The sequence below is a fragment of the Paroedura picta genome, chromosome 1 (genome assembly GCF_049243985.1).
Source record: "Paroedura picta isolate Pp20150507F chromosome 1, Ppicta_v3.0, whole genome shotgun sequence".
Taxonomy (NCBI): Eukaryota; Metazoa; Chordata; class Lepidosauria; order Squamata; family Gekkonidae; genus Paroedura; species Paroedura picta.
Genome location: NC_135369.1, coordinates 4,371,970 through 4,393,135, shown reverse-complemented (window position 1 = coordinate 4,393,135; position 21,166 = coordinate 4,371,970). Strand labels below are relative to the sequence as shown.

The following is a 21,166-nucleotide window of genomic DNA, read 5'->3' as shown; positions in this document are numbered from 1 at the left end:
ATTCCACTGCTGAACTACTCTGACTGTGAAATTTTTTTCCCTGATATCTAGCCTAGGTCTATAAGGACCAACATGGCTGACCCCGCCTCTATCCAGCTGGTGACAGAGGTCATCCAGCAGGGCGACCTACACCGTCTCCGCCCCGTGGCCAGGACGGAAGCCTGACTGATATGGATCGAGTGTCTTTGTTGATGTATTTTGCTATGTATTTACATAGAATGATTCCGGATTTGTTTATTTTCTCTCTGAAATACTTGATGATACTGAGACACGACTCATTTCAACATTGGAAATTTGTTGGTTTTACTTAAGGAAATATCGTACATGCTAATACTCACTCATATGTTGTAATAATTTGTTTACAGATAAAAGCACTGAGGAAGGACACATTGAGAACAGGCAATTGAGAAATTTTGCTTATCCAAACCCTCTTTGGTGTTGATTTATTTATAGATTTACATACCGCCACTCTCGGTGGTATACGGTAAAAATACTAAAATCACATTTTTAAAATAATCCAGTGTCCCATGTTACATTTTCATGCCCATAACAGTGGCATCACAGACATGAAAATAATATGTACTGAATATTAACCATTGAATTGAGTCATTTATTTTCAACAATGTTTTTATTTGTGTTTTCATGCCTATAACTGTAGCATCTCAGACATGAAGATAATATCTATGGAATATTGACAATTGAATGTATTCATTTTTTCCCAACAAATTGGTACAATCATAAATCAGAATTCTTTTTTGATAGCTGACTGACTTCCATTTTGGATATTTTCATTCGAATAGCCCTCTTTTGTACTTAGTAATTTCACTCTCACATTAAAAACAGGTATGGTGTGTGTGTGTGTGTGTGTGTGATTGTGTCTGTGGGTGTGAGAGACACAGTCTCCCAAAGCTGGCTGCCCCATGGACCCTGCATCCTACCTGCCTACCCCAAAGTTTATAAATGGGTGAAGGGGGGGGGGTGAGAAGACAGCCACCTCTGAAGCCAGAGAACCTGATGCCTCAGTCCCTAATGCCTTTCTTGCCCCCCCAAAAAACTTTGAGGGTGGTGTGTTGGGGAGGTGCGTTGGACGACACTCATCCTGTCCTTCACAACCACCTCTTGAGACCCTCTACACTCCACCACTCAAAGAAACAACTTCTGGAAGCTACCCCTTTTTCTCTCTACCCTCCTCACTTGTGCTTTAACAGTCAACACAATATCGTAAGAAATCATCAATTACAGTAATAAAATACCTGCCTGCCAGCCTGCCAAGGGAAAAACAAAACATGGGTGGGATGGGAGGGGTGTGTGGCAGGCATCATTTGCTCTATCCTGTATGCACAAGGCAGAACCGGAAAAGTCTTTGAGAACGGCCAAAAGGTAGACAGTGGAGAAGGAGAAGATCCACTGCATGTATTTGCCACAGAGTCTGCTAAGAAGGCTACCTGCTACAGCGCCTGTGTTGGTCTGAAGTAGCACAACAACATCAGAGTCCAGTAGCACTAAGACCAACAACGATTTGTTCAAGGTGTGAGCTTTCGAGTGCAAGCACTCTTCATCAGACTAAGCTTCATCTGAGAAAGAGTGCTGGTACCCGAAAGCTCACCTCTTGAATAAATCTTTGTTGGACCTAGTCTGCACACAATAGATAATGCACTTTTGAAGTAGATTTCCCTGTTCCGCACAGGAAAATCCAGCTGCCAAAGCACATTGAAAGTGCATTATCCTGTGTGTGCGGAATGGGCCCTGGTCTTAACGATGCCCCTGGACTCTGATTTAGGTGTTAACAGAGTTAGGTATGCAGAGACACCTGGTAGAAATTCCAGAAAATGACTTTCGCAAAAATATTGGGAAATACAATCCCTTAGATCAGGGGTGGGCAAACTGTGGCCCTCCAGATGGCCATGGACTACAATTCCCATGAGCCCCTGCCAGCTCAAGTGGGCCCGTAGGATGAAAATTGCCTCAAGACAGAGAGGTCAAAGCCAAGAGATATGCCTTAATTGATATATTACTGTTAAATGGATTACAGACTCTGCAGTGGCAATCAATTAAGAAGTATTTGAAAACGGGAAAAGTGTACCTAGGAGCCCATTCTGATTGCCCAGAAATTATACGATTTATACACCGAACAAGAGCGGATGTGAGACTTATCGTTGTGGCCTGCTGATTTCGTTTTTCTCTTATCTATAAGACTGGGAAATCCACGGTGTAGTTCCTTTTCATTAGATTTTTAGTTAGGCATGACTGCTTGGAATGTTGTATTCGAACACTTCTTGTATCCATAAGCGGAATGCATAGCCGTGAATGTTTTAAAAAATTATAGGGTAAACGGGTTGCAATTTAAAATGGTTTTTATTGTGAAATGCAGAATACCCCCAATACTGCTTAGTCCTGACAGTGCAGAGAAATAGGCAGAGCCAACTGGGGGATCAGTTTTTTTGCATTCACCGCTATGTTCTTCAAGACTTTTGGTAAAACAGTATTGTAGGCCGCCAATCAACTGAATCCTCAATTGAAAAGCTAACCAACTGATGAGTAGAGAATAAATCCCAAATGCATTTGTGAATGCCTTCTCTGCTGACCTCTCCCAAAGCAAGCACGCTAACAGACCTGCACGCCCGCCAGTTAGACCCAGATATCCGAGGTGCAGTCTCCCCCGGGGAAACACATGTCTTGCCCCCGGGCAGGCCCCCAGGGTTCCTTCCCAAAATCCACCAGGAAGTCCCTGTTCAAGGACAGACCTCCACATTCTGTGTCCACGTCGATCTGCAGCATGACGGAGCCTTCCCTGAAGGAGGAAAGAACCAGAATCCAGGTGAACAAGCAGTGAACGAAGAGGGCAGAGGGCCTGCCACAAAATTAGGGAGATATCTTTCTTACCTGATCAATTCTGGGTAAAACTGGTGGTCCCAAGGAGAATACAAAGTGTTGGTGACATAAAGTCTCTTGCCGTCCAAGCTGAGCTGAAGCTTTTTGAGTCCTCCATAGACTCTTCTTCCCTAAAAGATGGAGAAATCAGGAGGCAGCTTGAAGAGATGCAGATGGCAACAGGAAGAAAGACTGCAAGGCATATGTTTAGCTCTCTTAGGACCTTCTGAAATTGCCAGGACTATGAGGTTCATCCATGCAGCCATCACCAGGACCTGATTTTATGGGGAGGTTCCCCAGGAAGGCAGACTGGGGATTCTGGTGCCCAAGCCAGTTTTGGATTTTAAGAACATAGAATCATAGAGTTAGAAGGGACCTCCTGGGTCATCTAGTCCAACCCCCTGGCACTATGCAGTGATCAAGGAAGTGCCCTGATTTCCATAGCCCGGGTGAGCCAGACTATATCAGAAGTTAAACAGGGTCAGTTCTGGCTCATATTTGGATGGGAGGCCTTCGAGAAATACCAGGGTAATGGCCAGAGTCTTGCATTCAAAACCTTATGGGGTCACTAGCAATCAGGGTGGGAGGGTAGGAAGGAAGGAAGGAAGGAAGGAAGGAGAATAGGACTCAGGGCTAAAGGAAGGAAGGAAGGAAGGAAGGAAGGAAGGAAGGAAGGAAGGAAGGAAGGAAGGAAGGAAGGAAGGAAGGAAGGAAGGAAGGAAGGAAGGAAACCAAGATATATGAGGAAAGGTTGGGGAAGTTTGGTCTGTTTAGCCTGGAGAGGAGACAACTGAGAGGGGATCTGATAACCATCTTCAAGTATTTAAAAGGTTGACATATGGAGGAAGGAGCAGAATTGTTCTCTCTTGCCCCAGAGGGATGGACCAGAACCATTGGGATGAAATTAATGCCAAAGAAATTCCGTCTAAACCTCCGGAAGAAGTTCCTGACAGTCAGAGCGGTTCCTCAGTGGAACAGGCTTCCTCGGGAGGTGGCGGGTTCTCCATCTTTGGAGATTTTTAAGCAGAGGCTGGAGAGCCATCCGACGGAGAGGCTGATTCTGTGAAGGCTCAAGGGGGTGGCAGGTGACAGTGGGTGAGCGAGAGGGTTGGGAGTGTCCTGCATAAGACAGCCTTGATATTCTGCTTGGTCAGAACAGCTTTATCAGGGCTGTGGTGGGCCCAAGGTCACCCAGCTGGCTGCATGTGGGGGAAGTGCTAGGGATCAAACCTAGCTTGCCAGGTTAGAAGTCCGCGCTCTCAGCTTTATTCAAAACAACACCACTAGAAACACCGAACGGTCAACACAAGAACTGAGGGAACTTATCTGCATTTAAACTAGCCTGCCAAGAAACCTAATTGGTTTTTAATAGGCCCTTAAATATCTGATTGTTCCATAGGCAAATCCTAACAGAAGTCTCTCATTGGTTGCATTTGGATCCCACACTTGCATGCTGCTGATTGGAGCAGAATGCTCACATACACAGGAGACCAAGGCCCTATAACCCCAAACCCTGCCTTCTTCAGACTCCACCCTAAAACCTCCATGATCTTGCCAAGCCCGAGATGGGAACCTTCCCACCCAGCTGTCACTCTCCCCCTCTGTTTGCAGTTCACTCACTTGGATGATTACAGGATCAGGTTGGCAGTCCAGCTCTGGATCTTCAAGGACGGTGACCACCCCTCCTTTTGGGATGCTGCCCCCCACGAACACCTGTGGGCACAGAGAGATCCCCCGACCCCAAATGAGAGAGGATCAGTCAGATGCAAGAGCCAATGGGCCAGAGGGGCTGCCTGGAAAACGTCATGATAATCTGATGCCAAAGAGCATATTAATAATTTTTTTGCCATCTTGATTCAAGTGGAAAGAATGGGTTGAAGGGACTGAAATCAAGATCAGGGACTTTTCTGTATTATTTCTTCACTGGGTTGTCCCTATTGCATCAGAGTTTTTTTTTTTTAATTCTATTTGTGTTTCCTTCCCTCCAGTGGCAGATCCACGGTGACACCATTGTATGTCCGGCCTTGAGCCCCTGGCAAAGGTGGTATAACAATTCAAGAAATAAGTAAACAACACAAAAATAAATGTCCCTGAAAATTCAAAGTGTATATCTAACATACAGCGATGTAATATTGAACCAATCCAACCAAAGGTTGGATACACACTTTTCTTGGATGCTTTAGGATGCTTAGGGCTGATCCTGCATTGAGCAGGGGGTTGGACTAGATGGCCTCTATGGCCCCTTCCAACTCTATGATTCTATGATTCAATTACTAAGCAAAATATGAGTGGAAAGGATGGAAAAACCCAAGTGTTATGGACAAATATGTGATGAAAATGGGGATGAAGAAGATTCATTCCACTAAGAGGGTCTTTTTCTCAAGACCCTCCCTACTGCCAGAACAATCTATTATGCTGCAGTAAAAGGCAAACCTTGATAGGAAACAGAATCCTCTGTATTCTCCCCAATAGCTTCCATTTCTTGGTGTGATGCTGAAGGCTGACTCAGAATACACTCTGTGATTGAGGCAAGGTGTCTTCTTGACATTGCTATCTTATCCCAAAGGATTTTAATTATGGGGTGTAATGTCAGGTGCCTGGCTGCCTCTTTCCCGAGAGAGAGAAGGACCCTTTTTATTTATTTTATTTATTAATTGGATTTATTGCCCGCCACTCTTGAATATCGGCTCGAGGCGGGTCACATAAAAAAAAATCCAAACAATAAAATTCAATGTTGTTGTTGTTAAGTGCGAAGTCGTGTCCGACCCATCACGACCTCATGGACAATGATCCTCCAGGCCTTCCTGTCCTCTATCATTCCCCGGAGTCCATTTAAGTTTGCACCGACTGCTCCAGTGGCTCCATCCAGCCACCTCATTCTCTGTCATCCCCTTCTTCTTTTGCCCTGAATCGCTCCCAGCATTAGGCTCTTCTCCAGGGAGTCCTTCCTTCTCATGAGGTGGCCAAAGTATCTGAGTTTCATCTTCAGGATCTGGCATTCTAAAGAGCAGTCAGGGCTGATCTCCTCTAGGACTGACCGGTTTGTTCGCCTTGCAGTCCAAGGGACTCACAAGAGTCTTCTCCAGCACCTTTACTCCATTTACTCACCTTTAATTAGGGCAGCCGAGGGCTTGTCTCAGACCTGAGCCCTGGAATGGCAAGTGATGGCTAGATTCCTGAAGAAGAGAGCTTTGACTTTCAAAAGTTCATACCCTGAAAGTCCAGCTGGTCTCTAAGGGGCTCCTAGATTTTAATCTTATGAAGGATTCAAAGAGTATGACCCCCTGGCTGATTGGGTATCTGAACCTGAGTCTTCCAGAATTTAGTCCAGGGTTGGCCAAACACTGGCTTTCCAGATGTTCATGGACTACAATTACTAGGAGCCCCTGACAACATGGCTTCGCTAATGTTCTTATGTCTAAGGTTGTGTGATGCTCTGTTTGGGAGGCTACAGTGGGAGGGCTTCTGGAGTCCTGGCCCTGCTGGTGGACCTCCTGATGGACCCAGGTTTTGGCGACTGCGTGACACAGAGCTTTGGACTGGAGGGGCCATGGGCTGATCCAACAGGGCATCTCTTATGGTCTGAAGATCTCTTATGCTCCTCTCTGTGGCCTTCTGCATTAGGCATTCAATAACCCCCCCCCCCCCATTAAACACCAATCACAATAAAAAAAAATCTTACCAGATGGCAAAGATCCCTTGGCCCTCCTTCAAACAGGAAGGCCCTAGCAAGGGCAGCATGGGGGAAGCAAGATGTTCCTTACCAGATGGTCTGGTAACAATGCCAAGGGGGGACCCATATCACCCACTCTAGCACTAGCCCTGACCGTAAACCTGGTGGAAGACCTCTGTTTTGCAGACCCTACAGAAAGCAGTAAGCTCTCCGAGGGCCTGCAGCTCCTCCAAGAGCTCATTCCAGCAGGTAGGGGCCAGGACTGAAAAGGACCTGGCCTTTGTTGAGACTAGGCAAGCATCTCTGGGGCCATGAATGGTCAGCAGGTTGGTACCTGCAGAGTACAAAGCCCTGCAAGGGCAGTAGACGGTCTTCAGGTATGTGGCAAGGCATTCACTCCAGACCGTGAATGCCTTGCCTGCAGGAGCTTACCTGGCCGACCAGCCTGGGGCAGTGAGGGTCAGTGATGTCGTATTGACGGATGTCACCATGTAAGAAGTTGCTCATGTACAGGAATCGATCGTCCAGGGAAATGAGAAGGTAGGAGCTAAAGGCTGGAGGAGAAAAAAGTGGGAATATTTATGTCTCTTCTTATATTCTAATTGCTAGCAGCATCTTAAGGTGTGGAATCACTACCTCGTGATGCATTTTTTCGTGAGTTAGTGGGAAAGAGAGCACTCAGGTGAGTTTCTTTTTGAAATTTAAGAGTTTGATAGTGAAAAGGTTGAACCTTTTTTAAAATAATAACAATATCTTATCTGTCAGTTATCTTCAAAAGCCCCCAGGTGGCACACTGGGGTGTAAACTGCACGGGGCTTTTATTCCAACCCCAGGTCGATTCAGTCCCTGCCCTCTACACAGAATGCGATTTCCGTTTGGATTTGGGGCAATTTAAATTTTCCCTCTGCAGCAAGAAGGATTGATCCGGAGTGACCCTACCTTTATTGTGCGATATCTCAGAGTGCTTTTAATCCTCAATATCCATTTGGGAAAGAAAGCTCCGTGGCAGAGAATCTCTGATAGGCTACAACTGGTCATGTGACACGCTTGCCTTAAAGGAGAAGCCCCTAATTTCTCTCAACTTCTGTCGGTCCTGGATTTTTCCTCCCTCCTCTGCCTTTTTCGATCCTCTCCCCCACCCCTACAAGAAAAGAAAGAAAGAGGCTTGGCTCCCCCCCACCTTCTGAACTACCTTAACCACGTGCAGAAGACTTTCCTGTTTCAATGGGGAGGGGGGGGAGAGAGGAAGACCCGAGTTCAAAGCGATCTGAATTCAACAGGATTAACAATGGAATAAAGAAAGTAAGTGCAGACTCTGCCCAGGTTAAATATTGGCACGGAAGGGATGAGAACGAGGAAATTTTATTTACGTACTTACTGATTAATTGATTGATGTATTGTTATATTTCCTGCTGCTCTTGGCCAGTTTGGCTCGCATCAAGTTACAGTTTAAAAACATCAGGTTTCCAATGCAATGCAATGCAATGCAATACAATACAATACAATACAGCAATCAACCCTTACAAATAGAAAACTAAATCTAAGATCCAGCAGTGGAATAAGCCAATCAACATTCACCCTGACCCATGCCACAAATAGATGGAGGTATAATAAATACCAGGGTGCTACAGGTGGGTGAGAAGATGTAATTGTATTTATTCGTTTGTTTTTTAATTGTATTTATATACCGCCTCTCCCAGGGATGCTGGCCTGTGGATGCAACACAAGTCATAGTCTCTTCTCTTTCAGGAGGGGGTGCAGTTGCCTGTCTCCTCCAATAAGCTAAGAGAATGATTTGGGGAAAGAGCAAGGAGGGAGAGAAGTGTACAGAAGATTCCCAAACTCCATCCTTTGAGCCAACCTGGCATTTCGGGTAATATCCATCCTGACACTTTCTTCTTTGGAATCTGGATCACTTTCTCGGCCGCCCAACTTCCATCCTACGGATGAAATAACAATCATTTATTTTGGTTATTTATGGTCCTCAGGTCTCACAGGGAGGCCAGGCAGGTTAGGCAGTCCATAAAGTTGAGAAACTGGGACAATCTATAACCAATGCACTGTGCTTTTAGAAGTCTGGAACCCCCAAGAGAGAAGAATGAAACAACCTCATTATCCACACAGCAAATGAAGTGGCATAGAAATTCCGTAAATATGATCCTACTGGCTGTAGGAACGAACCACTGTCAAGACGCACCTTAAAGGTAAAAGGTAAAGGTATCCCCTGTACAAGCACCGAGGCATGTCTGACCCTTGGGGTGATGCCCTCCAGCGTTTTCATGGCAGACTCAATACTGAGCCTTCGGGGAGGGCGGTATATAAATCTAAATAAATAAATAAATAAATAAATAAATAAATACGGGGTGGTTTGCCAGTGCCTTCCCCAGTCATTACCGTTTACCTCCCAGCAGCAAGCTGGGTACTCATTTTACCGACCTCGGAAGGAGGGAAGGCTGAGTCAACCTTGAGCCGGCTGGTATGATCGAACTCTCAGCCTCGTGGGCAGAGCTTCAGACTGCATGTCTGCTGCCTTACCACTCTGCGCCACAAGAGGCTCTAGGACGCACCTTAAAGACTAGCAAAACATGCGTCAGGGCAGGATCTTTTGTGAGTCCCTTCTTGGGATATAACTGGAATGTAATAGAAGGAGAGTTGGGCTGACATTCTAGCTCTATCAGAAGAGGTGACCTCAAATACTCATACCCTGCCAAGAGAAGAGAGCACGAGAGCCAGTTTGGTGTAGTGGCTAGGAGTGTGGACTTCTAATCTGGCACACTGGATTAATTAATTAATTAATTAATTTTTATTTATTTAAATTTCTAAATATAAATTTGATTTGATTCTGCACTCCCCCACATGCAACCAGCTGGGTGACCTTGGGCTCGCCACAGCACTGATAAAGCGGTTCTGACCAAGCAATGATATCAGGGCTCTCTCAGCCTCACCCACCTCACAGGGTGTCTGTTGTGGGGAGAGGAAAGGGAAGGCGAATGGAAGCCCCTTTGAGACTCCTTCGGGTAGGGAAAAGTGGCATATAAGAACCAACTTCTTCTTCTTCTTCAGTAATCTCAGGGCTCTCTCAGCCTCCCCTCCCTCACAGGGTGTCTGTTATGGGGTATAGTGGTTAGGAGTGCGGACTTCTAATCTGGCATGCTGGGTTCGATTCTGCTCTCCCCCACATGCAACCAGCTGGGTGACCTTGGGCTCATCACGGCACTGATAAAACTGTTCTGACCGAGCAGGAATCTCAGGGCTCTCTCAGCCTCACCCACCTCACAGGGTGTCTGTTGTGGGGAGATAAAAGGGAAGGTGACTGTAAGCCGCTTTGAGACTCCTTCGGGTAGAGAAAAGCAGCATATAAGAACCGACTCTTCTTCTTCTTCTTCTTCTTCTTCTTCTTCTTCTTCTTCTTCTTCTTCTTCTTCTTCTTCTTGCCATGCTCTTTTTCTACTGCTACAGACAAGCTAATATGACTACTCATCTTGATTCTGTTTACATGAAGGTCAGCACAGCCTTTCAGATCACAGTCCTTAATCACTTCTCCAAGGAAGTTTGTGAAACCATTGTACACAGCATGGCCCTATTACTTGAACAGGAAAAACCCTCTTGAATAGTTCAGTTTTGCAGCATTTGCAGAAAGCCAGGAGAGTAGGGGGTTTCCTGGCCTCCTTGCGAAACTGGGGTTTCCCACCCACCTGCTTTCCTCTTCAAGGAAGAAAAATTAGCTGGCCAGTCTCATGGCCATGCAAAACCACTTGCTGACGTTCACCTTTGTCTTCCAGAAGTGGTGGACGGAGCCCTGGAGCATGCAGACCACAAATCCATGTGCTGAGTTGGCGTTATGCAGGAACCGGATTTCAAAGGGGGCAGAGTCCTCCCCTAAATCGATCGACTGGAGAAGGCAGCGGGTGGTCAAGTCCCAAATGTTCAGGCAACGGCCGAAGTGCCCTGAAGTTGGACAGAAAAGGTAACCAAAGCCAGTCAGTGACATAGCTTGGTCCTCCTTGTTGCTCTCCTATGAACCCTCTCAATTTTTTCCCATGTCATAGAATCATAGAACAATAGAGTTGGAAGGGACTTCATGGGTCATCTAGTCCAACCCCCTGCACTATGCAGGACGCTCACATCCCAATCGCTCACCCACTGTCACCTGCCACCCCCTTGAGCCTTCTCAGAATCAGCCTCTCCGTCAGATGGCTCTCCAGCCTCATAGAATGATGGAATCATAGAATAATAGAGTTGCAAGGGACCTCATGGGTCATCTAGTCCAACCCCCTGCACTATGCAGGACACTCACATCCCAATCGCTCACCCACTGTCACCTGCCACCCCCTTGAGCCTTCTCAGAATCAGCCTCTCCGTCAGATGGCTCTCCAGCCTCATAGAATCATGGAATCATAGAATAATAGAGTTGCAAGGTACCTCATGGGTCATCTAGTCCAACCCCCTGCACTATGCAGGACACTCACATCCTTTTTGAAGTTTTCATCAGTTCTTCCTGGTAGTGGCTAAGTCTTAGGAAGGGAAAGAGAAATAATGCAGAGAAATGACTGCAATGGCTACGTCATTGGTTTCATCAGGAAAGGATTGGGTTTTTGGATCATTGATTGCACTACCATCACAAGGAGGCTTTTAAATTAAGTCCAATGAGGACCTGGTGAAGAGGCCTTTAAATTAAGTCCAATGGGGGAGCGAGACTTACATGCAAAGCCTAGATCGATGAAAAAAACTGTAGATGGGAACACGGCAGATCTAAAGGGAATGGCACATAAGCAATGAACTATGAATTTACAGGAAAGTTCAAAAACTAAAAACCTGGGGGGATTCATAGAATCATAGAGTTGGAAGGGGCCATACAGGCCATCTCGTCCAACCCCCCGCTCAACGCAGCCCAAAGCATCCTAAAGCATCCAAGAAAAGTGTGTATCCAACCTTTGCTTGAAGACTGCCAGTATGAAGGATTCGTATGAAGGATTACAACATCTCTACACTAATGCACAGAGTATGGGAAGTCCTAGAAGTCCTAATAAGTGAAGGGGACAATGATCTAATAGGAATTACAGAAACCTGGTGAGATAATGCTAAAAACTGGAATAAAAGGACTGAGAGGTACATCTTATTTGAAAGATCCCCTCTCAGTCGTTTCCTCTCCAGGCTAAACAGACCAAGCTCCCCCAAAATGGACCAAAGGTAGGTGAATTTCCTGCATTGTGTATGAGTTTGGCTAGATTACCGTTGAGTTTCATCTCGAAGTTTCTGTTTCTATAAATACGTACATTCCTCTGTGAGGAGGCCTTACCTTTCCCCAGGTCAGCTGGGTTGAATGCAGTGATGATGAATTTTGCCACTCCAATTTCAGTGCTTATCAGGATATTGTGCCTCGGCTGGTACCAGAAGTCAAACATCATATAGGTCTCGTGGCTGAGTTTCTCCCAGGTCCCCTTCACTTCAAAAGTCTCCGCATCCAGAAGGACAAATCCACCTGGCAAAAGGATGACATCCATGCTCAAAAACGTGCAACCTATGGCGATCTCCTTGTCTAGGGGTGGAGCGTGTATGGACAGACGCAGAGATTTCAAGAGTGGTGGAATTGGGACAATTAACCTGTATGTTGAAGCACCTTAAAAGGTGCTCCCAAACAACCAAGCCTGATTCTAAGTAGTTATTCCTTTCATATGAAGCAGAGACATCACCCTGCCAACAAAAGTGTGTCTAGTCAAGGCTATGGTCTTCCCAGTTGCAATGTATGGCTGCGAAAGTTGGACCATAAGGAAGGCCGAGCGTCAAAGAATTGAGGCTTTTGAACTCTGGTGCTGGAGAAGACTCTTGCGAGTCCCTTGGACTGCAAGGCGAACAAACCGGTCAGTCCTAGAGGAGATCAGCCCTGACTGCTCTTTAGAAGGCCAGATCCTGAAGATGAAACTCAAATATTTTGGCCACCTCATGAGAAGGAAGGACTCCCTGGAGAAGAGCCTAATGCTGGGAGCGATCGAGGGCAAAAGAAGAAGGGGACGACAGAGAATGAGGTGGCTGGATGGAGTCACTGAAGCAGTAGGTGCAAACTTAAATGGACTCCGGGGAATGGTAGAGGACAGGAAGGCCTGGAGGATCATTGTCCATGGGGTCATGATGGGTCAGACATGACTTCGCAACTAACAACAACAATGAAAGGTAGGAGTTCAGTGCTGTCTATTGGCCTTATGAATTGAGCCCCTCCAAAGCATCCTGTCTTTGACACCTTTCTCAGGTCTTGAAAACTGAGGATTGCGTCTCACCTGCTTGAGTCCATCCAACTCAACAATTCATCTTGCATTAAGGAGCCAGGGTAAATGAAGCAGCAAGCTAATGAAGCAGCAAGCGCTTTCCTGGAAGAAAGGCCACCCTTGATTCCCTCACACCTGCATGCAGGTTACAGGTGTCAAAACTCCCATTAAAAACCCATTAAAATGGACAATAAAGACTGATACAAAACTAACAACACAGCAACAGGGTGGGACCCCCCCCCCAATTCCTACTACTACCTCCAGAGGGAGGAGGCAGGAGAGACAGGATACCCAAAAGTTGTAGCTAGACACCATGGGGGCCCTATCAAGCCAATGGGCAATTTCAGATGAGCGGCCATGTCGGTTGGGAGTGACAGAACAAGATTTGATCCAAGTGGCACCTTTAAGATCGATGGAGTTTAATTCTGGGTCAAGGTTTTCGAGCCATCTATTGTGTGTGTATGATATACTTCTCTTTCTCTGCTCCCCCCACATCAATTAAGGTATATAACTTACAAGCATAATTTATCAACACTTGATGATGTCAGCCATTTAGTCAAATCCCATGACAAAAGACCCATCTGGCCCTGCTCAATTCCTAAAAGTACTTGGAAAGCTCCAGAATCTCCACAGAGGTTTTATTCCAATCCCAGGTCGATTCAATTCCTGCCATCTACACTGAATGCGATTTCCATTTTGATTTGGGGCGATATAAATTTTCCATCCCCCTTCAAGGATCGCTGCCTTGTTGTGGCAAGGGGGCTTGCGTAGTTCAGTGAAGCTATGAGCTATGCCATGCAGGGCCACCCAAGACGGACAGGTCATAGCTGAGAGCTCTGACAAAAGGTGATCCACTGGAGAAGGAAATGGCAAACCACTCCAGTATCTTTGCCATGAAAACTCTATGGACAGTTCCAATAGGCTGGCCAAAAGATAACCGGGATAACAGGCAAGTTTGGCCTTGGAGTACAAAATGAAGCAGGGCACAGGCTGGTAGAATTTTGTCAAGAGAATACAATGGTCATAGCAAACACTCTTTTCCAGCAACCCAAGAGACGACTCTACACATGGACATCACCAGACGGTCAACACAGAAATCAGATTGACTATGTGCTCTGCAGCCAAAGATGGAAAAGTTCTATCCAGTCAATAAAAACAAGACCAGGAGCTGATTGTGGTTCAGATCATGAGCTTCTTGTTGCAAAATTTAGGCTTAAATTGAAGAAAGTAGGGAAAAGCACTAGGCCACTCAGGTATGAACTAAATCATATCCCCAACGAATACACAGTGGAGGTGACAAATAGATTTAAGGAATTAGATCTGATAGACAGAGTGCCTGAAGAACTATGGATGGAGGTTCACAACATTGTACAAGAGGTAGCAACTAAAACCATCCCAAAGAAAAAGAAATGCAAGAAATCAAAATGGCTGTCTGAGGAAGCTTTACAAATAGCTAAGGAGAGAAGGGAAGTGAAAGGCAAGGGAGAAAGAGAAAGATACACCCAACTGAATGCAGAATTCCAGAGAAAAGCTAGAAGAGATAAGAATGCCTTCTTAAATGACCAGTGCAAACAAATAGAAGAAAACAATAAAATCGGGAGGACCAGAGATATTTTCAAGAAAATTGGAGATATGAAGAGAACGTTTCATGCAAAGATGGGTATGATAAGGGACCAAAATGGTAGGGACCTCACAGAAGCAGAAGAGATTAAACAAAGGTGGCAAAATTATACAGAAGAACTATACAAGAGCGAGCTTAACATCCCTGATGACCACAATGGGATAGTTACTGACCTGGAGCCAGACATCCTGGAATGTGATGGTTTTAGTTGCTACCTCTTGTACAATGTTGCGAACCTCCATCCAGTAGGTGCAAACTTAAATGGACTCCAGGGAATGGTAGAGGACAGGAAGGCCTGGAGGATCATTGTCCATGGGGTCGCGATTGGTCGGACACGACTTTGCACATAACAACAACAACAAAAATTTTCCATCTGCAAACAATCTTATTGAGCCGAGGTGACCCTACCTTTCCCCCATAATATCCAGGAGCTGAATTAACCTGGTATAAACGATCAAGCCGCTTTGAGGGCTCCCGGTATTAAAGTGCAGATATGTGTTTTCCTGGAATAATATCAGCGGTCTGTCCCTGATTGGCTGGGCACCAGTTCAAAGAATTCCTAGTTCCTGGTTGCAAGATTTATGTTTTTGTTTCTTTAAGTTTAAGGTGACTGTGCTCCAGAATCCACACTTCTTGCATTAGAGATTTGCCTCATTCTGTGAGAGGCTGCTGCTGGCCCATCTCTGCTCTGCTCGTCTTGCCACCCCGATCACTTGCAGCCTCATCCTCAAGTACAGATGAGTTTCTATTTCAAGTTGGGGGGAGAAGAAGGAAGCATAAAGACTCTGTTTCAAATCAAATTCAGCAGGATCGACAGCAGAAAAAAAAGCTCCGTGTAGATTCAGCCCTGGTCCAGACTACTGTCAGCCAGAAGACCGTTTGGGACTCTAATTAGTGAAATACCTTTTGCATTGCCGCACAGATCACTTATAGCACTGATCATGATTTCCCCATTCTCCAGGCAGCGAGGTTTGTGCAGGATAGACAGCTTGCATTTCTGGAAAACATCTCTCGATTCGATCACCTACGGAGGCGAAGGGAAGGACATTTTCTTTTTTTAAAAATCTGTTTCTTTATTACAAATTTTGAAAAGAAAAAGGAAGTTCAGAAAAAGAGGGGAAAAAACCTTAAAGAGTCATGCCGGTGAAATTCCCGAGTTTCTTGACAACAAAGAGATGCATTGACCAGCTGAATATTTAAATCTAAAATTATAATGCGATTTCTTAGTCTAAAACTATAACAAAATATTATTAGACTAGAGCTTGAGATTTTCTAAGGTCTACAACATTTTTCTTAAATTCGGCTTTATCTTTTTCCAAGTATTTTATTCTACATGTATCATAGTCTGAGGAAGAGTGCTTGCACTCAAAAGCTCACACCCTGAATAAATCTTTGTTGGTCTTAAAGGTGCATCTGGACTCTGATTTTACTGCTCTATCTATGTAAGCTTCATAAGGAGGAAAGATGGATAAAGCATATATTTTCAATAAATCATATCGCTAATGCTATTGGACTCTGTTATATCCTTATGTATCATAGTTGTTCTTGCATTTACAATAAATTCAGAGTCTCTGATTTAATTTGCTACTTCAAACCAACACGGCTACTCATTTGAATTTACAAGTTACGGATCTCAACTTACACCCTCCAGCCCTCCTTTTACCTTCACAGCAACCTAGTGAGGCTGGACAGTCTGAGACTGGGACTGACCCAAGGTTCTCATCCTCCCGCTCCTCCCTTCTCTACTGAATGTACCTTGTGGAGCCTGGGAGCTCTCTGGTCCATCCCTGTATCCACCACATAAATACGAGCAGAGAACACAGAAGGAAGGATCAGTCTGTTACACTTCTTGGTGGGATCCGCCAAAGGGCAGCTGACATTCCACCCGCAGCAGTGGAGTTCATCATTGATGTAAGGCATAGGTAGGCGATGGATCACCTGTGGAGGAAGGGGAGAAGTTAGTTGCTCTCCAAACCAGGAGTCCCCAACTGCTGTCAATTCGCCTCCAACTTCTGATGACCACTCATGGGGTTTCCTAGGCAAGAGACCCTACACTACCTCAGTGGTCTCCCATCCAAGACCCAACCAGGGCCCACCTTGCTTAGCTTCTGAGACCTGATATGATCAGGCTAGTTTGGGGCATCCAGGTCAAGGCCACAATAAAATCAGAGTCCAGCAGCACCTTTAAGACCAACAAAGATTTAATCGGGGTGTGAGTTTCGAGTGCAAGCACTCTTCGTCAGACTATGAACTCCTTACATGACAGTGAGAATATATAGCAAAAATTAATTCTGTTACATTAGTAAACTGTGTCACAGCATCCAAATACAGCCAATGATAATTCTTTGCCAAAACAGCCAGTCAATCCCCTGGAATTCAGTTGTAGTTCACAAAAACACAGGAGAAATAAAACTGCCTGTGTCAGTGACCTCATCATATGCTGCTTGCCCCTTCTGTCTTCCTACAAGGGAATTGCTGGTAACTATCCCAAGGCCAAGGAGTTAAACTCAAAATTCCATTACAATGCCATTATCACAAATTAGCCACATTATCACAAATAAAATAAATTGTGAGGAATATAGATACACGAGTTGAACAAGGTTAGCATGAATAGTGAGATAAAAAAAAAACCTATGTCCTTGTTGAGTCCAGGGTATGTCATAAGGCCAGAAACTGTCAGAGAGGATTTTTCATTGCCTATGTCTCCGTGGCGACCCTGGACTTTCTTAATGGGCTCCCTTCCAAATACTAGCCAGGATCAACCCTGCATTGCTTTCGAGATTGAGTGAGACTAGGACCTATTCTGCACACAATAGATAATGCACTTTCAATGCACTTTTGAAGTAGATTTTCCTGTTCCGCACAGGAAAATCCAGCTGCCAAGGCACATTAAAAGTGCTTTATCCAATGTGTGCAGAATAGGCCTAGGTTAGCCTGGACCATCCAGGTCTGAGTGTGATAATTTCTACCCTCTCTTAATCCAGCCCAGCAACCTGAGGGGAGGAACAGGAAAGTAAGACATTCCCCAATGAAGAAATCTCTGCTCAGAACCTTGCAATAACTTGGAGATTCTGGATCTATGTCCACCGTTGCCAGGTAGTCGGGCGCTTGAGTGCCGGTGCCGGTTAACACGCAAGGAACATACACGAGTCTCTCTCTGGGACCTTGGAAAGCAAAATGTAGGAATCAAACAATGGGATCAGGGCAAAAGCAGCTATAGCTTTCTTGATTTTCTGTGTCATGAGAGGGTTTTTGTTATCAATCAGTTATACGTTTCATCTAAAAAAGATTAAGAGTCTAGTAGCACCTTAGACTAACAAAATTTGTGACAGGGGAGGAGCTTTTGTGGCTCACCGCTACTTATCTGAACAACTCTGAGACCAACCAAGTTTTGTTCCTGGCATAAGTTCTTGTGTGCACAAAGCTGACACTGGAATCAAACTTTATTCTGCTGCTTCAGACCATATATATATATATATATATATATAAACAGTTGTTCAGTGCTTTAGTTTAAAGAGCTATAGAAACTTTTTTCTTAATCTTTTCCCCAGCTCTGGCAGGTTTTTTGTTTCTATGTTTAAGCGAAACACTTCTGTAATTTGTCTTTTGAGTTCTTTACAACTTCCCTGATATTCTTTGAATGCAAGTACCCAATTTAGTATGCCAAACACCCTTCTTTAAAAACATCAGTTTCCTTCGAACTTTTGAGGTGTCTGAATTAATTTTATTTCCACACCAATCCATGGAAATTCTGACAGCCAATTTCCCTGTTTGAACTGTAGGGATTCTTCTTTTCTTCCTGGAAGATTTCTCTCCTTTTGTTTGGCCTGATTTTGGAGTCTCACATTCACTACCCAAAACACTCTGCCATCCAATTATTGACACTCCTTAGCTTTCAAAATGTGGGATTGGGCTATTATACTCATTTAATAGCACAACTAAAATCTGTGCCCCCTTTTTTTTTTTTTTTTGGTTTCCTACTCAATTAGGAAGAAGAAGGTGACTTTGTGATTGAAGTAAATGGCAGCAGCCATTTTGTGTTTGGCTTCACCTCCTGCAGCAGCCATATTGTGGCTGAACCAATCGTGTTGCATCAGATTATCAAAGGAACTTGCAGGCTCGAAAAAGTTGTGGGCCCTCTTCTCTAGAAAGCACACTTCGGCCAAGGCTCAAGCATACTCGATGGCCGGGCATCTCCCAAAGGGTCTTTGCTTCTTAGGGCAGAGACAAAAGACCTTACCTCTCATGGCATCCAGTGGTGTTGCATATCCGAGCCCGGTTCCACGTCTACAGTGCTCTGTGCCATTTAAAAGCAGAAGGGGGGAAAAAAGGGGAGAATGGATATTATTATTTCCAAAAGAACATGAGTATGGGCTCCCAGGCCACCTGTCTCCAATGGATTTGCTTGCGTTTTCAAAGGACACCTTTCCCCCAGAATAAATTGCAGGTATGCATTCGAGAACAGGGTAGGGCTACCACCTCTGAGTTGGAAAATTACTAGTTATTTGAGGGACGAGCTTAAGGAATGTTGCATCAGCAGTGGAATAGGCTGCCTAAGGAGGTGGTGAGCTCCCCCTCACTGGCAGTCTTCAAGCAAAGGTTGGATACACACTTTTCTTGGATGCTTTAGGATGCTTTGGGCTGATCCTGCGTTGAGCAGAGGGTTGGACTAGATGGCCTGTATGGCCCCTTCCAACTCTATGATTCTATGATCCTGCATTGAGCAGGGGGTTGGACTAGATGGCCTGTGTGGCCCCTTCCAACTCTATGGTTCTATGATCCTGCGTTGAGCAGGGGGTTGGACTAGACGGCCTGTAGGGCCCCTTCCAACTCTATGATTCTATCATTCTATGATCTGTAGATTTGGAAGAACAGGGACCCTGGAAGTGATTTAAACTCTTTCTTAGGACCCCAGCACTGTACATAAAGACAGCAAAAACTGAACTGGTAACTCATCAAAATGCCATACATAAATACACAAATCACACAATAGAACATTCCTGCAAAAGCACACACTACTGGTCAGTTTCAATTTAAGCTGAATGGTATTGCCAGAAATGCACACACATGTCCAAGATGTGTGTCTTTGAGCAGTGGGGAATTGCTTTGCGAAAGGTTTGGTAACGTAGCATTAAGGATCGTTTGCCAATGATTACGAGGTGATTATACCCTTTAGAACTCAAGGCAGATGAGTATGGCATATTTTTTAAGAACAATGTCTCCCAGTCTGGAGAATCCACTTTGACTCTCCACTCTTCTTCGACCTGAAGCCTGCTGGGTGACTTTGGGCTAGTCACAGTTCTCCCAGAGCTCTCTCCACCCCACTGATCAAATATGGTGCTTGTTGTGAAGAAAGATAAAAGGGAAGGCAATTCTAAGCTATTTTGGGAATCCTTAAGGTAGAGAAAAGTGGTGTATAAAAACATTATCCCCCCCAGTGATTATGAAAATTTGGGTCAGCCTAATTTGCTGATCCACCCACCCCCTTGTAAGATAGAGCCTTTCTTACCTTTACTTGACATCTGTAGACCCAATCCCTTCTTTTTCTGGAAGTCCTCCACTGTCCGCTGATATACAGACATTTCTACAACTAGGGATTATACGTTTGGCAGGAGAATGTAGCTTGTTCTCATCCGTGCATACCCAAAGGGGCCTTATATACATAACAAAGTGGGAGGGAGCAAGAGAGAAGGCACAGTTTTGATTAAATAACCTATTCAGCCTCTGCAGGAAAGAGCTGACATCAACACATTTAGATTCCAACTAATGAACTTTTCCCCTTCTGGATGCACCAACAAATGGTGCAATGGTAGAGATGGTGCAGAGACGGGACATGGTTGGTATTAGGGTTGGGTACTTGAGTACCCAGCTTGCTGGGGGGTAAACGGTAATGACTGGGGAAGGCACTGGCAAACTACCCCGTATTGAGTCTGCCATGAAAACGCTAGAGGGCATCACCCCAAGGGTCAGACATGACTCGGTGCTTGCACAGGGGATACCTTTACCTTTTACCTTACTTCTGTACACCTCAGCTGCTTCAGCAATTGTGGAAGCCTGAGGTGACCAGCGCTGTGGAGGGGAGGAGCGGTGCTGGCACCAGTGCACCAGCCGGCACCCGCTTGCAGGCACAGAGATCTCCGCCTCTGTCCGGGCACCAGCTGGCATGCCGGCACTGGAGCTTCCCCTCCCCTCTACGCTACAGCACTCACCACCTTGAGCTTCTGCGATCGCCAATGCAGTTGAGGCGCACTGAAGTGCCCAAACCTTGCTGGTACTGATCTACATCCCCACCAACCAAGCAGCAAAAGAAGGGGCCGTTCCCATAGGAAGAGGCCCACATGATGAGAATAAGCTATTATGAGGTGTGGGAATTCCTGCTTGAATGAGGTTGGCCTCTGGGCTTGGTCCAGCTTTGAAAGGACAGCCAGAGCAGGCGGACGGGTGGCTTCTCACAGCTTACCATGCATATGAAACTCAAATACTTTGGCCACCTCATGAGAAGGAAGGACTCCCTGGAGAAGAGCCTAATGCTGGGAGCGATCGAGGGCAAAAGAAGAAGGGGATGACAGAGAACGAGGTGGCTGGATGGAGTCACTGAAGCAGTTGGTGCAAACTTAAATGGACTCTGGGGAATGGTAGAGGACAGGAAGGCCTGGAGGATCATTGTCCATGGGGTCGCTATGGGTCAGACATGACTTTACAACTAACAACAACAACATTGCTGAGGGCCAAAGGCAA

General features: G+C 45.4%; 1 protein-coding gene across 1 annotated transcript; it reads right to left on the bottom strand.

Moving 5' to 3' along the window:
• Positions 1-2,477: 2,477 nt before the first annotated feature.
• LOC143829475 (methanethiol oxidase-like) lies at positions 2,478-20,082 on the bottom strand. Its single transcript, XM_077320480.1, has 12 exons — positions 19,938-20,082; positions 18,669-18,725; positions 17,480-17,592; positions 16,184-16,366; positions 15,332-15,452; positions 11,844-12,026; positions 10,314-10,492; positions 8,406-8,484; positions 6,977-7,098; positions 4,492-4,584; positions 2,884-3,002; positions 2,478-2,791 (listed from the first exon to the last, which is right to left on the bottom strand). Exons 1-12 carry the CDS (start codon positions 20,008-20,010, stop codon positions 2,629-2,631), a joined length of 1,485 nt encoding a protein of 494 aa, XP_077176595.1. The 5' UTR covers positions 20,011-20,082; the 3' UTR covers positions 2,478-2,628.
• Between the last annotated feature and the right edge of the window lie 1,084 nt (positions 20,083-21,166).

Coding starts and splice junctions, on each gene's coding strand:
- LOC143829475 (XM_077320480.1), bottom strand. CDS start 20,010: ATGTCTGTATATCAGCGGACAGTGGAGGACTTCCAGAAAAAGAAGGGA. Junction 18,726..19,937: donor TCTACAGATGTCAAGTAAAG/GTAAGAAAGGCT, acceptor TAAATGGCACAG/AGCACTGTAGACGTGGAACC. Junction 7,099..8,405: donor GATATTACCCGAAATGCCAG/GTTGGCTCAAAG, acceptor TTTCTCCTCCAG/CCTTTAGCTCCTACCTTCTC.